This window comes from Puma concolor, chromosome E4 (assembly GCF_028749965.1).
Source record: "Puma concolor isolate L17-30 chromosome E4, mPumCon1.1.hap2, whole genome shotgun sequence".
Lineage (NCBI taxonomy): Eukaryota > Metazoa > Chordata > Mammalia > Carnivora > Felidae > Puma > Puma concolor.
The window spans coordinates 28,807,874-28,822,194 of NC_141683.1; the positions used below are offsets into that span (position 1 = coordinate 28,807,874).

The 14,321-nt window shown below is 40.5% G+C and overlaps 1 protein-coding gene across 9 annotated transcripts in view; it reads right to left on the reverse strand.

The window, feature by feature from the left end:
* The window catches only part of PPP1R12B (protein phosphatase 1 regulatory subunit 12B), a 220,153-nt gene that overhangs the window by 138,114 nt on the left and 67,718 nt on the right, over nt 1–14,321 (reverse strand). For all 9 annotated transcript variants that reach the window (XM_086694641.1, XM_086694642.1, XM_025920940.2 and 6 more), the window contains exons 4-9: nt 13,025–13,184; nt 11,658–11,802; nt 10,532–10,606; nt 7,832–7,911; nt 7,038–7,177; nt 922–1,034 (exon numbers count right to left, since the gene is read on the reverse strand). In XM_086694641.1, coding sequence (XP_086550767.1) covers nt 922–1,034; nt 7,038–7,177; nt 7,832–7,911; nt 10,532–10,606; nt 11,658–11,802; nt 13,025–13,184 — 713 coding nt within the window. The remainder of the gene's footprint in view (nt 1–921; nt 1,035–7,037; nt 7,178–7,831; nt 7,912–10,531; nt 10,607–11,657; nt 11,803–13,024; nt 13,185–14,321) is intronic.

Genomic DNA, 14,321 nt, shown 5'->3' on the forward strand with positions numbered 1-14,321 from the left:
GGAATAATAAGTAACCAGACCTTTGTTTCCTCATCTCCACAATGATATCACAATCCTGTCTTTTCAATTCATGAGGTACTAAGATCAGTAAGTTAGTATCTATAAAACCAGAGTTTTTTCATCAGCTTTCTTCCCAAGAACTCAGATCAATTCTTAACTTCAAAACTAACTGTTTACTTTGTAAAGCAGAGTCATTATTCAAGTCTGTCTCACTGATTAGAAGCATCTCAGAGGCCTGGGCCGAGTAGCAGGAGGAGATGTCTCTGGTATTTCAACAAGTTCTTTCTACCTCTGCTCACTACTCATCATAAAGACTTTACTTATTAAAGTAAAATTTTAAACAAGAAATAAGAAAGGATAGAAGTCCTCAAGTCAATTAATACCGAATGCTAGGTATTTTCGTAGCCTAGCCTGAGATTTACATATATTTACCTTAGCCTTAGATATGAAGAAAATAGGCAATTGACAAAATGTCTTTGGTCCAGATTACTGTATCCTATGTTATCTAAACACATTGTAGCCAAATTTGTTTGGTGATGGATTTGTGGTTTTTGTGAGCAATGTTATAAATGCAATTATATGTGCCCACCCTCCAATTCCATACCCTGAAGCCCTAATCCCCAACGTGACTATATTTGGAGACAAGGAGTCTGTCCGCAAACTGGGAAGAGAGTCCTTACTAGGAACTGAGTCAGCTAGCACCGTGATCTTGAACATCCTAGACTCCAGAATTACAAGAAATAGATTTCTATTGTTTAAAGGCACCCGGCTGGTGGTATTTTGTTATAGCAAACTAAGCGGATTAAGACAGGCAAGAATCTATCTGAATTATCTTGCAAGAATGTATCTCTAAGACCTTTCAAACTGTATGTTAGGATAGTAGGGGAAATATAATATTCAAATTAATTCCAAAATACTCACTCTCCTGGCTGAAGAGGCAGAGAAGGTATTCTGAGCTGGTGCTGGTATCTGTTCCGTAATAATACTCTTGCTTTCAGAGTTGGAATGGTTGTCAATGGTTTCTGGTTTTTTATCTATTATTTAAGACAAGAGAAGCAAGAAGTGCAAGTATGAAAATCTTATCTGTGTATATGTATGCACTTTTCTGCTAACAGAAAAGGTTTACCTATTATCAAAACAGATTATTAGGGCTATGTAATGCTTGGACTCAAACGAAAATGAAATCTCCAGCAACTATTGCCAAAAGGAAATAAACTCAATGGTATTCCTTTCTTGGTAGGCTCTAATTCCTTGATATATAACTGAAAACTTTCTCCATATTGTGTATCATACATAAAACTCATCAGTATGTACATACTAAGAATAAACTCTGTTTTGGGAAGTTGGGCAGGAAAAACCAGATAAGATCTTGCTTTCTAGGTAATTACAATCAAGAAAAGGGATAAGATGCATAATAATAATAGCAACAACACAAGCTCATATATAAGTTAGGTGCTAAATTGGTTGAGTCAGATTAAACAGGGCTTTATGAGTTCAGAGTAAACCCTCTGAGGGAGGAAATAACAAGGAAAGATGCCATAGAGAAAGCTGGAAGACAAATACCAATTGGCAGGAGAAAGAAATGCTATGAGTAATGACTCTGAAATCAAAATACATCTGTTGGTCAGTAAATTTAAGTCTAAGCAAGACTAATTTAAGCAGGCCTAATTAAAGTAATGAATATTCTTGGGATTACAATAGGAAATAAAGGGAGAAAGGATTACAGAAGATATTATAAGGTAAACCATAGAACTATAGTAGGTGAAGCCTCTTAATAAACAGGAATACTTCGTCTTATAGGGCCATCAAGTGGAAATCTTGTCTGTCTCATTCACTGTTATATATCAGATAACCAGTACAGAGCCTGCACCTAGTAGGTGTGCTGGGGCCTTCTGATCTATGTACTCTGGAAACAGAGTCCCAGAGTAACCCACCTATGAATTATGTGACAATTTTTAAATTTTCTTTTTAACTTTTATTTATTTTTGAGAGACAGAGACAGAGCATGAATGGGGGAGGGGAAAAGAGAGAGGGAGACACAGAATCTGAAGCAGGCTCCAGGCTCTGAGCTGTCAGCACAAAGCCTGACACGGGGCTTGAACCCATGAACTGCGAGATCATGACCTGGGCCAAAGTCAGATGCTTAACCAACTGAGCCACCCAGGAACCCCGAATTATGTGACAATTTTAAGTCACATCCCAGCTGTGTGACACTGGGCAAATTACTTAACATATCTGAACCTCTATTTTCCTCACTGGCTAATCAGGGATTTAATTCTTGCCAACAAGTTGCTATAAAGACTAGAGACAAGGAGTGGCTGGGTGGCTCAGTCTGTTGAGCGTCTGACTTCAGCTCACATCATGATCTCGCGGCTCGTGAGTTCGAGCCCCACATCGGGCTTTGCGCTGACAGCCTGGAGCCTGCTTCGGATTCTGTGTCTCCCTCTCTCTCTGCCCCTCCTCCCACTCGTGCTCTGTCTCTCAAAAATTAATAAACATTAAAAAAAAAAAGACTAGAGACGATGTGTTTAAACTGCACAGCTCAATGTCTGGCCATAATGAGTCCCCAGTTATTAATGCTATCATTTTTTTTGTGGTCATTGTGAATATTCAAGGTATTCTTTAAGTATTACCTGAGAATCTCTATCCCCAGAATATATACCTTCCTAGCCAAATGCAACAGACCATTACAGTAAGAAACTCCCAATGAATCTATAACCCTGTGTAGTGACCTCTCAAATTGACTCTGGGCTTGGCAATGTGACTTGCTATGGCCACTGGGACGTTAGCAAATGTGACATAAGCAGAGGCTTGGAAAGTGCTTGTACACTGAGTCTTGCTCTTTCTACTTGTGGAATCCAACTGACGTATGAAGAAGCAGTGGCTAGTCTCCCTGATGATAAGAGAAACACTTGCTTCAAACATCCTAACCAAACATCAGAAAGGTGAGCAAGGCTATCCAGGACCAGCCATCCCCTAGCTGACTTACCAACTGACCACCAACACATAACTAAGTCCAGTATTATTACATGGGGGAGAGAACAGCCATCCTAGTGAAGCCCTTCCCAAATTGCCAACTCCTAGAACTGGGTCCATAAAAATGGTTGTTTTAAGCACCACTAAATTTGGGGATGGCTTGTTATTCAGCAATAGATAACTAATATACCAAATGTTTAAGCCAAATAAATAAAAGAGGAAAATAGAAATCCAAATCAAACAGCTTACATTCACCTCAAAATAGAATTAGTATTCTTTACAAATACATTTATATGTAAGACATATGAAAACTGTCATTTTATGAGGTTGTATCTATGGACCTTTAAAAACAGGATAAATGCAAAACCAAATCCAGGATAAATGCATTCAACAAATACCTGTTCAGTACATACATAATGTGTCAGGCATCATTTGGAAAGGTTTAGACATAATCCAGTTCCCCAAATTCTTCCAACATATATATATTTATTGAGCACCCCAGCATGTAAAAGGAAGGCCCTGTGCCAGGCTTTATGGAAGACAGAAAGATAAACAAGACACACAATACATTTCAGTGCTTCTGAAACTGGTCGGTAGGGGAAGAACAGAGGAGATGAGAAATAAATAAATGGAAATAACACTCTTAGTGTAAGTAATAAAAAAGAGATTCAAACGAATAGCTACCAGTCAGAGGAGGGAAGAAACACTTGTATCTGTGATGATAAGGCTTCATAAAGGAAGTTGATTGGAGCTGGGCTTTGAGACATGAGCAAAACTTCAAATGGCAGAAATGAGCTCGGTGGCTTGCTGCGACCATCTGGCTTCTGCCTACGTCAGGCTCCTGAAACTGCTCAGATTACCGGTGACTCCCTAATTGCTGTCTCTTTCTTGATCTCTCCCTTCCCACTCCTACCCTGGCTTTTCTGATGCAGAAATACATACTCTGGTTTTCCTCAACCTTTGTGACCATACCTTCTTTGCCTCCTTTACTTCCTAAACACACCATTCTTTTTTGTAACATCTTTTCTCTACAATCTCTCCCGTGGGAAATCTCATCTTTTCTTTTTTTTTTTTTTTTTAAATTTTTTTTTTTTTCAACGTTTATTTATTTTTGGGACAGAGAGAGACAGAGCATGAACGGGGGAGGGGCAGAGAGAGAGGGAGACACAGAATCGGAAACAGGCTCCAGGCTCTGAGCCATCAGCCCAGAGCCTGACGCGGGGCTCGAACCCACAGACCGCGAGATCGTGACCTGGCTGAAGTCGGACGCTTAACCGACTGCGCCACCCAGGAGCCCCAAATCTCATCTTTTCTACAGCTTTAGCTGTCACTTTTTAGGCAGATAATTTCTTTTTTTTTTTTTTTTTTTTATGAATATACCTTATTGTCAAATTGGCTTGCATACCAACACCCAGAACTCATCCCAACAAGTGCCCTCCTCAATGCCTATCACACATTTTCTCCTTTCCCCTAAACCCCATCTACCCTCAGTTTGTTTTCTGTATTTAAGAGTCTCTTGTGGTTTGCCTCCCTCCCTCTCTGTTTGTAACTATTTTCCCTCTTCCCTTCCCCCATGGTCTTCTGTTCAGTTTCTCAAGATCCACATATGAGTGAAAACATATGACATCTGTCTTTCTCTGACTGACTTATTTCACTCAGCATAACACCTTCCAGTTCTATCCACATTGCTGCATGATTTCATTCTTTCTCATTTTAGGCAAATAATTTCTATATTTCATTCTGCCCCTGCTACTCTGAGGAGTCCCAGACCAAAGTTAGGATCTTAGACATGCCACTCGCCAGGTATGAGACCCAATCTGCCTAACCTCCTACAGGGTCAATTTCCCATAATAATACAGTGATGATGATATGTATCTCAAAATATGTGGTTGTAAGTGCATTGCAGAGTAAAAAAGCACTACACAAATGTAAAGTGTCGTTATAATCCCCCAAACTAAGCACAATCTTTCTTTTTTTAATTGAAATGTTTATTTATTTTTGAGAGAGAAGGAGAAAGAACAGGAGCAGGAGGAGAAGGGGCAGAGAGAGAGAGGGAGACAGAGGATTCAAAGCGGGCTTTGTGCTGACAGCAGAGAGCCTGATGTGGGGCTCGAACTCACAAACCGTGAGATCATGACCTGAGCCGAAATCAGACCCTTAACCCACTGAGCCACCCAGGCGCCTAAATACAATCTTTCTTACTAGTGAATACCACTGACTACACTTATCTCTGTCATGTGGCATGTATTTGATTCATGTATCTGCCTTCCTATTCCCCTGTATCTCCTAGATGTGTTCAACAAAAGCATTTAATGAATGTGAATGCTTGTCCTGTGCCTGGCATCTCACAGAGACCTAGTTACGAGTAAATGATAAACTAGAGTTCCCAGCCGAGATGAGGAGTGCTACAACACAGATAAGTAAAAAGTGTTAGAGGGATACAAACAGGGGAGCGATTATCATGGGGTGGGAGAACAGTGAAGTGGTCCGTTCCTTTTCAGCTTCTTGTATAGGAAAACTAAAGAAAGGCTTCTTCAGTGTGGTAAATCCCATGGTTTCTCACAGAAATCACTCAATAAGCACTTGACGGCCAGAAATGAATTCGAAGACACAAATAAATGTCCAGGGATAGGAAAGCTCAGGGCATGTTTGGGGAAACCAAACAATCCAGCGTGGCTAGTTGATGATGCTGCCTAGGCCCTGGAAAGCACTGGAAAGGTGGGCTGGAGATGGATTATGAAAGATCTTAAAGGTCAGGCGACGGGGTTTGGGATTACTCCACAGGCAAAGCCATGGGTGAGGAAGGTGATCGTAGACAGTTTCTGGACAGGGGTGTAGCATCACCCCTGCCAAAGGGTGCTGTGGGTGTTTGACTCCAACAAGCAATGTAGAGATGGGCTGCAGGGCACCAGAGACCTGAGGCATGGGTACATACCACAAAACAATGATAGTAGTTCAGGTAGCTCCCTCCCATTCTTCTAACAGCTTGGTAGCCAACAAAGTGATCTAGCACAGAGCAAGACCAGATAGTAATACCTGAAGCCTAAGATATGTAAGTACTCAAAAAACAGTAAAAACATAAAAAAGATGAGCACTTACAAATTTTGATAGGTACTACATCAGCATTTCCAGAGTATGCTGTGCCTACTTAATAACAGAAATTCAAGGCTCCATGAGTAAAAGGTCATCTCCCATGCTACCAACTTAGCTAGTGCTTATCTTCTCTGCACAGTCAATGGTCTCTAATTGCCTTTGGTGACATTCGATGAGCTAATACTAATACTACCAATATAAGCCAGTGAGCTCAGGACACAAGTACGGTAAAATCTTAGTTATCATGAACTTCCAATTATCCATGAGAGCTATTGTGTTGCTTTTGAACCTCTATTGAGTAAAACCCAGTATTTATCTCCTCAGCGTTTGCCTGACTGTATATCAAAACCTATGGGTGATTTTATAGCATGCTGATCTGACCATGTTTAGCAGCTCCCTCTCACTGTTGGGGGTCCTGTCTTGCCATATGATAAACTCAAGAAGTACCACATGAAGCATATATAGTAAGAGTCATAAAGGTAAACATGATTTTGTTCCTTCTTGAATCCCCAGCTCAGGAATTGAAGGAGCTTCACATAATCAGAAGGAAAAATAAAAAGATCTTGGGATTCTCTTTAGGGAATCAGATGAACCTGAAAACTAAATGCAAATTTTCACCAGTTGGTTAAAGAGACTTGACCAAATGTGCCTCTGCAAGACCTCATCTCCTCAGTCTCTTAGCATAGTGAGGTTTGGAATCTGGTCTCTCAATCCCACCAACCCGAGGTCAGACAGATGGTTCCTTTACATACACAAGAATTTTTTGTGCACCTTATCATATGGCTACATAGAAACTCGTACACATATTTCTAACATAGCTCACAGCTTTTACAACCGAGGTTTTACTCAAAATTGGATATCTTATCTTTGAAAACTAAACTTAAAGCTCTTTTTGGAGCCCTCTGAGGTCTCCTAGCTGTGATAAGCAGTGATCTCCTTGCATTATGGAAACAGGATCTTTGCATTACCTGCCTCCTTCTCGGTTTCTGACTCAGAAGCTTCATCTTCACCTTCCTCCTCCTCTGAGCTGGAGCTGCTGGACTCTTTGCTTTCTTCCTCCATTTCTTGGGACTTGGGTATCTCTTCTTCATAGAGCATCTTCTCTTTGCTAAATTAAAGAAGATGATTTGAGTGCAATTCAGAAATGGCAAACTATTCAAGTTCACTGATAATCAAGCATAAAGAGAACAAGTCTATAAACCTCTGTGTAGAAGGGGTAATAGAAATACATCAAATCCTTCTCAATTCTAAATTTTTTTTGGATCTTTGGGTTTTTGCAGACTAAGGTTTAGTATTTAACTTCAGAATATGACTTAAGCAGATTTCACCTGTTCAACACACAGGAAAAAGGAAGGCTATGAATCTTGATGGTGATGAAGCAAGCAAATATGTTTTAAAAGCCATTTAATAAATGTTTACTGAGTGCTTATTACATGCCAGAAATCATGCCAGGCCCTGGAATGGTGGCGAACAAAACACACATGGTCCCTGAGTTCACAGAACATATAGTTAGGGATGCAATGAGGACTAGGAACCCCTAAGCCAGGGGGGAAAATGTTGCACACAGTCTCGATTAATTTCTAAATGTAAAACACATTCATCCATCCTCAGTGTTTCCCCTATCTCAGTGCCACCTCCTTGCCCCTCAAAGATTCAAACACAGTTTCTTTACTATATAAATTCTCAAGCTAAGTATGTCACACACACATAGCACCCACACACAGCAGAGCTCATCACATTTTGCAAGCTCCGAATGTCTTACTTCTTAAAGAGTCCACTCTGCAACTTGCTGTTCAGGTCTGACTCAATGAGCTTATTCCGTGTCTCTTTTTCACTTCGAAGCTTGAAATTGAGAAAACAGAGAGAAAAGGAGGGAAGTTAACTACTGGTAAAAATTAACAACAATGAGAACTCAAAATGGTACTGTCATTCTGAAGAAGACAGGACCAAAACCAAAAAGAAAGAACTGAGAAAAAGAGAAACACATCAGTTGGGTCTCTTTAGAAGACAATGACAGAGAACAATCTTCATCCAAGGTAGGAGAAAAAGCATGGGGTTAGAGGTTCAATAAAACTGCCCATATGAAATATCCAAACCCAATCTTCAAAAAAAGCCTGGCTTCTAGGGGCGCCTGGCTGGCTCAGTCGGAAGAGCATGTGACTCTTGATCTGGGGGTCATGACTTCAAGCCCCACGTTGGGTATAGAGATTAATAAAAAAAAATAAATAAACTTAAAACAAAAAAAAAAAGAGAGGAAGCCTGGCTTCTAGTAGACTAGGAAAAAAAAAAAAAGGAAGGAACTCTGAAAGAATTCTTTATGACCACATACTGAATTAGGTCGGCAATAGCACTAACGGGGAAATAAGCCCTTAGAATAAATCATCTGGTCCTTAGATACATGCTCTGCACAACAAGTGTTTATATCCCTGGACCCCAAAGTTAGGCATGGAGCAAAGATAAGCACCATTCCCAACATAGAAATGTTATTCAGTGAAAACATTATTTACGTTCAAAAACCAAACCATGCTGGGTAAAGGGTACACAGAAACTCTCTATATTATTTTTGCAACTTCTATGTGAGTCTAAAAATTATTTCAGAATAAAAAGTTTAAAAAAAACAACAAAAACCAGGGGCACTGGGTGGCTCATTTGGTTGAGCATCCAACTCTTGGTTTTGGCTCAGGTCATGATCTCAGAGATCAAGCCCCAAGTCAGGGTCTGCACTGACAGCACAGAGCTTGTTTGGGATTCTTTCTCTCTCTCTCTCTGCCTCTCCCCTGCTCATGCTCTCTTACTCTCTCAAAATAAATAAATGGACTTAAAAAAAAAAAAACACCACCACCAAACTATGCAAAGTATACATCTTAGGAAGGTTGCTGCTGCTAAACAACAGCACCAATACTGTGTTTGCAAAGTCCTAAGTTCTAGTTTCGATTCCAGTTGCTCACTAAAGAAAACAAAACGAAGTGGAAGTTGTGTTTGTCTGAGCTGTACACATGCAATTTTCCAACTAAGCCTTGAAGTAACGAGGATTTTCACTCTACCGGTGCAGATGTAGTGAACATGGGTGAGGTGAGACATGGCTGGTCTGTGCCATCAGTGAACTATATAGAGTTCTTTCTTTCAGAGCTGCTCTACGTTTCTTACTGGTGCTAAACTTGAGTTCACATGCCCTGAGCCATAATCATGCGAAGGAAAGCTAGTGATTTTTTTCTGTCCCACTCTGTTCAAACATCAACCCTGATCATCAATAACTGATCTTTATTCTCTTTGCCCAAATCACTCATCCCACTTATGGGTAGAAAATGTAAATTATTTACAGTTTGTCTTTATATTGGGTGGGTTTTCTCATTCCGCAATCTATACGTGGGTACCGGTCTCCTATGTAGCACTAAGCAACAGAATGGTACGTGCAGCCAAACAATAAAAGATTTAGAATGAGAAAGGAGAAGTGGATTGAATTCTGGATATCTGATGAATGCTGAATAAGTATGAGTCATTGACCAAGTACTGTCCAATGCCAAAAGGCAGTTTTAGTTTTGTGGCCTTGTTTGCTTTTTCAGAAAGAAATATATTCCTTTCTGTAGTGAATTTACTTTAAATAAAGATGTCCTTCCAGTCAATAGGGGAGAAAAAAGTTAATGAGATGTCCTCTACCCTGGTACTCCCTATTTGGAAAAAACTGATTTGAACATACCACATTCACTTTCTAGAATTCAAGGGTAATTATTAGCTTATTGTTCTTGTCATCTTTTTAAAAATAGATTTTATTTTATTTTCTTAATGTTTGTTTATTTTTGAGAAAAGGGGGGGAAAACAGGAGCGGGAGTGGAGGGTGCAGAAAGAAAGGGGGACAGAAGGTCCAAAGTGGGTTCTGCACTAACAGCACAGAGCCTGATGTGGGGCTCGAACTCATGAATCATGAGATCATGACCTGAGCTGAAGTCAGATGCTTAACCAACTGAGCCACCCAGGCGCACCTGTTCTTGTCATTTTTGACTTTCAGCTGCTTGAAGGCTATCTTATGATGAGTAAACTTTAACAACAATGGTTTTTGGAATATCTTCTAACAGACTATTGCTAGTCCCTGAAGGGAATAATGATCATCTCTGAAATGCAGATATGTCCATTTCAGCTCTCAGTAGACAACTAAAACAAGTGATTGAGATATCTGCAGTGGACTGCATTGTTATAAAAGCTTTAGAAATACATGTTTATTTATTTATTTTTCAGAGAGAGAGGGAGTGAGTGAGCAAGCGCCAGTGGGAGAGGGGCTGGGAGAGGGGGAGAGAGAATCCCAAGCAGGCTCCACACTGTCAGCACAGAGCCCGACTTGGGGCTCGAATCCACAAACCACGAGATCATGACCTGAGCTGAAATCAAGAGCTGGACACTTAACCACCCAGGCGCCCCCATTGTTACACTGTTACAAGAGCTTTAAAAGCATTAACTGAAGACTCACCACATTCTGCTTCTTCTGGAGCATCTCCAAGTGCTCCACAAGACCCTCATCAGCCACATCAAATGGTGTTTGGCCCTGGCAGAGAAAAGGGGTACCATGATCAACAGAAAACAGAAACAGCGATCACGTGACTTTATGGGAAAACTATTCAATACTCACTTTATGCATTTGTTCCAATTGATAGCTGCTTCCCTAAAATCTATTCTGCATTATAACAATGCCTTCAACTAGCACAGAGGAAGAAACAAAACAAGGAACAGCAAATCCTTTAAATACAAGTTTTTATAGTTTGTAAAACAGTATTGAGGAAAGTATCACATCATCTCTAATGCTTTATTGCCTTTTGGCAAATAATCAATTGAAGTTTCTCTTTGTACCTGTTCTAAAATGGTCTTAATTGCTCTGATAAATTCAATAAGGGGCTTTTATAAGCCTCAGAAGGAGGTTCAGGGCACATGTCATCTCCCTTGAAGTGAGAGAAGGGTATTTTTTTAGGAAATGTCAGCACAATTTAGGACACTAACCCACAATCTGAGAGAAAGCTGAGTTCAGGAGAGATGTGAGGCAGGTAAGAACATCTACTAAATAAAAAGCCATGTCTCTGGATTCCTAGAAAATCAGTATTTTTGGGATAGGAGTTCCAAGGCTTCTAAAGTTGCTTGACATGAGGCTCAACAACACTATTTTCAGCCAGAGACAAGGATCTTTGTCATTATAATGTTTTTTCAGTGAGTGGATGTGAGTAGGGCTCAGCTATTAAAAGTCTTTGAATTAAAAATGAAGCAAAATAACATCTTTCATACTTCACCACAAACAATAGCCTTAGGACTTCCAATGCTCATTTTTGCCAAGGGCAAATATCTTTTTTTCCTGTTTATTTTAGGGCCTTCAACATAAATAGAATCAGAATGCTAGGTCAGTAGAGTTTTATTTAACATAGCAAACCTCTCGGTGTGGATAATGAGGCAGGGGGGAGGGAGGAGGATGTGGGGAGCAGAGCCATAGCTGCCTGTGACGTATGTTTCCCTGGACAGTGAGCCTGGCCATTTAACTGAGACTTTAAGTTTTTGTTCTAGAGACCCAGCCACCAATCTCACTGCCCTTTTAGAAGGTCGGGCATACTAACCAGTTTGTTCCTGATATCCATATCACAGAGTGCTTCCGCCAGGATGGAGCAAGCCTCCTTCACACCCCAGTGCGCAGCAGCATGGAGGGGAGTCCAGCCATCATAATCCTGAACATTGAGTTCATAGCCAGCCTGGATTAAAAGTCTAAGAAGAAAACCCCAAACAAGATATTTATACCCTCTATATTATAGTTTTCTGCCACATAAACTATCACCTAATTGATATTTCAGATTTTGGCCCTGAACCACTGGGGTCTTGTGATTATTTCTGTCCTCTAAGGCAGAGCTCAGGTTTCATAGTTACTACACTGAAAACCAATCATACAGAACAGTTATCAACCCTCTCTTAAAGGTCCTATGGCACCTCCTACGCACACCCATGTTGCACCATGGATGCAAACGTTTAGAAAGGTATATACCTTTGAGATTAACCAAAGCCTAATTCTATTAGCCAAACCACATAATTCTGTTACAAGGTGTGTTTTCCACTTCTAGTGCAGGAAGGAAGAAACATGTAAAGTGAGAACTCAATTCTCTTCAGGGCACTTTGCTTACTACCTTTCTAGTTGGTCTTTCCAGGACCCTATACGTTTTACTGTAGGCTGTCACACTTCCAACCCTGCAAAGTATCTACAGGGACTTCGTGCTAACTACAAAGCTATAATCTGTGTGCAAGGAGGAAGAAAGGTAGGACTCCTGAGGTCCCAAACTGCACTGGCCTGAATGAGGTTCCCTTTATCACGGGCCTCCAGACACAAAGAACTCCAGAGAACGTCAACCAGGCCAGGGAAACCCCACGGTGGGTGGAATATGAAGCACTGGAAGAGTCTGGCCACGACTACACAGACAGTGCTATTAGCTACCCACGATTTGGGAAAGCCTGTCAAAAGTAAGCACCAAGAGCTACATCCAGCATGTGTGGATGTAAGGAAAAATGGAACAGGCAGACGAGTAGAAACTAAATCCCTCATGTAAGTTAAACTCTCCTAGTCTAGCTGGACGCTGCACACTCAGTATCTGTAAAGTTCATCTAAAGAGCCAAAGAAATGATCTGTGTCCAAAAAGGACCAAAATGACCTGACAGAAATGATTCTGTCCTGTATTACCTGACACCAAAGGTGAAGATTGCAGGGAAAGTAGTGATAAACCAGAGAGGTCATGTAAGGTCATCTCTTAGGCCAGTCTACCTCAACTCTGTTTTATATCATGTACGTCAGTGAGAAGCTAAAGTGATAGTAGGAGGGTGGGAGACCATCTATGGATTCATATCAGCAAAACATAAGAAAAGACTGCATGATCAGCGAAGAAAACAACAAAGAAAGAATTGCATCATAGTTGAAAATCGAATTCACCCCCTGCTTCCATACCTGAGGACCTCAGAGTAGCCCTTGGCAGCCGCCACATGGAGGGCTGTGGCCCCTGAACGAGGCTGCCTTACATCTTCTATTTTCCCACTGTTGAGCCACTGGCGGGCATCCTGTAACATCTGTTGTTCTTCTTCTTTTCTTGACTGCTCTAGATCAACTCCTGCAGAAACCAGATAGCCAGCATTACTGTAGGTCCATTTAAATCTGACAGGATATTTTCCTTAGGTTCTAAACACATCATAAATAAAACCACAAATAACAGTTTAGTCACCAAGTTGGGTATTCATCAAGTTTACTCCTTATTTAGAAGAGCAATGGCATTTATACACATAGTAGTAGTTTTACCAGAGTTAAATCATCATTTTAAATACTATGTGATGGCAGTTCCATTAAAGGAACGTGCTTAAACTTGTTTTCAATTTTAAGAACATAAAGACCAAAAGAACATTAGTTTTGTATTATAATATTTGCACAATGCTGTACACTTCAAAGACCTTCTACATGTTATACCGTTTTAGTTGGCCAATAATCCTTTGAGGTAAATATAACAAATTACTATCACTATTTAACAGATGAGGAAATAAGCATAGAAAGGTGAGGTGCCTTTGCTCAAGGCCACAAAATACATCAGAGCTGCCACTAGAACTCTGATATCTAGGTCTCTGTCTGTTGCTCTTTTCCACTTACTACACCATAAGATTGGTAACCAAAAATCTTGGTTTCATGGGGTATCTGGATGGCAGTCGGTTGAGCGTCCGACTTTGGTTCAGGTCATGATCCCAAGGTCTGTAAGTTCAAGCCCCAATCGGGCTACCTGCTGTCAGCCTGTCAGTCCAGAGCCCACTTTGGATCCTCTGTCCCCCTCTCTGCTTCTCCCCCACTTACACTCCCCCCAAAATAAATAAGTATTTTTTTAAAAATCTTGGTTTCAGGTATGATATACTTTAAAAAAATAATCTACCTCTAATGTTCAATTCCATATCAAGGGAAATACACTGACCTGAAGCTATAGAATCTAGAGTAGCTGAGTAGGTCACGTGTAGTTAAACTTCCAAGGGAATTTAGCTTTTGTTTCACTTTAAAACATTATGGAGGAACTCCCAAAAGTTCCTCCTTTTAGCCACCAACTCTCCAACATCTGTGCCAGTGAAAAGGGACAAGGGTAGGGTATTCCCCCTTATATAAGATAATTACATGTCCCAAATACAAACATACCCATCCAAAGAGTTTTATACCCACAAGCAGGCTTTCTCTGTGTTTGGTCTACTCTCTTCCAACTCACTTCCTAAATGAGAAC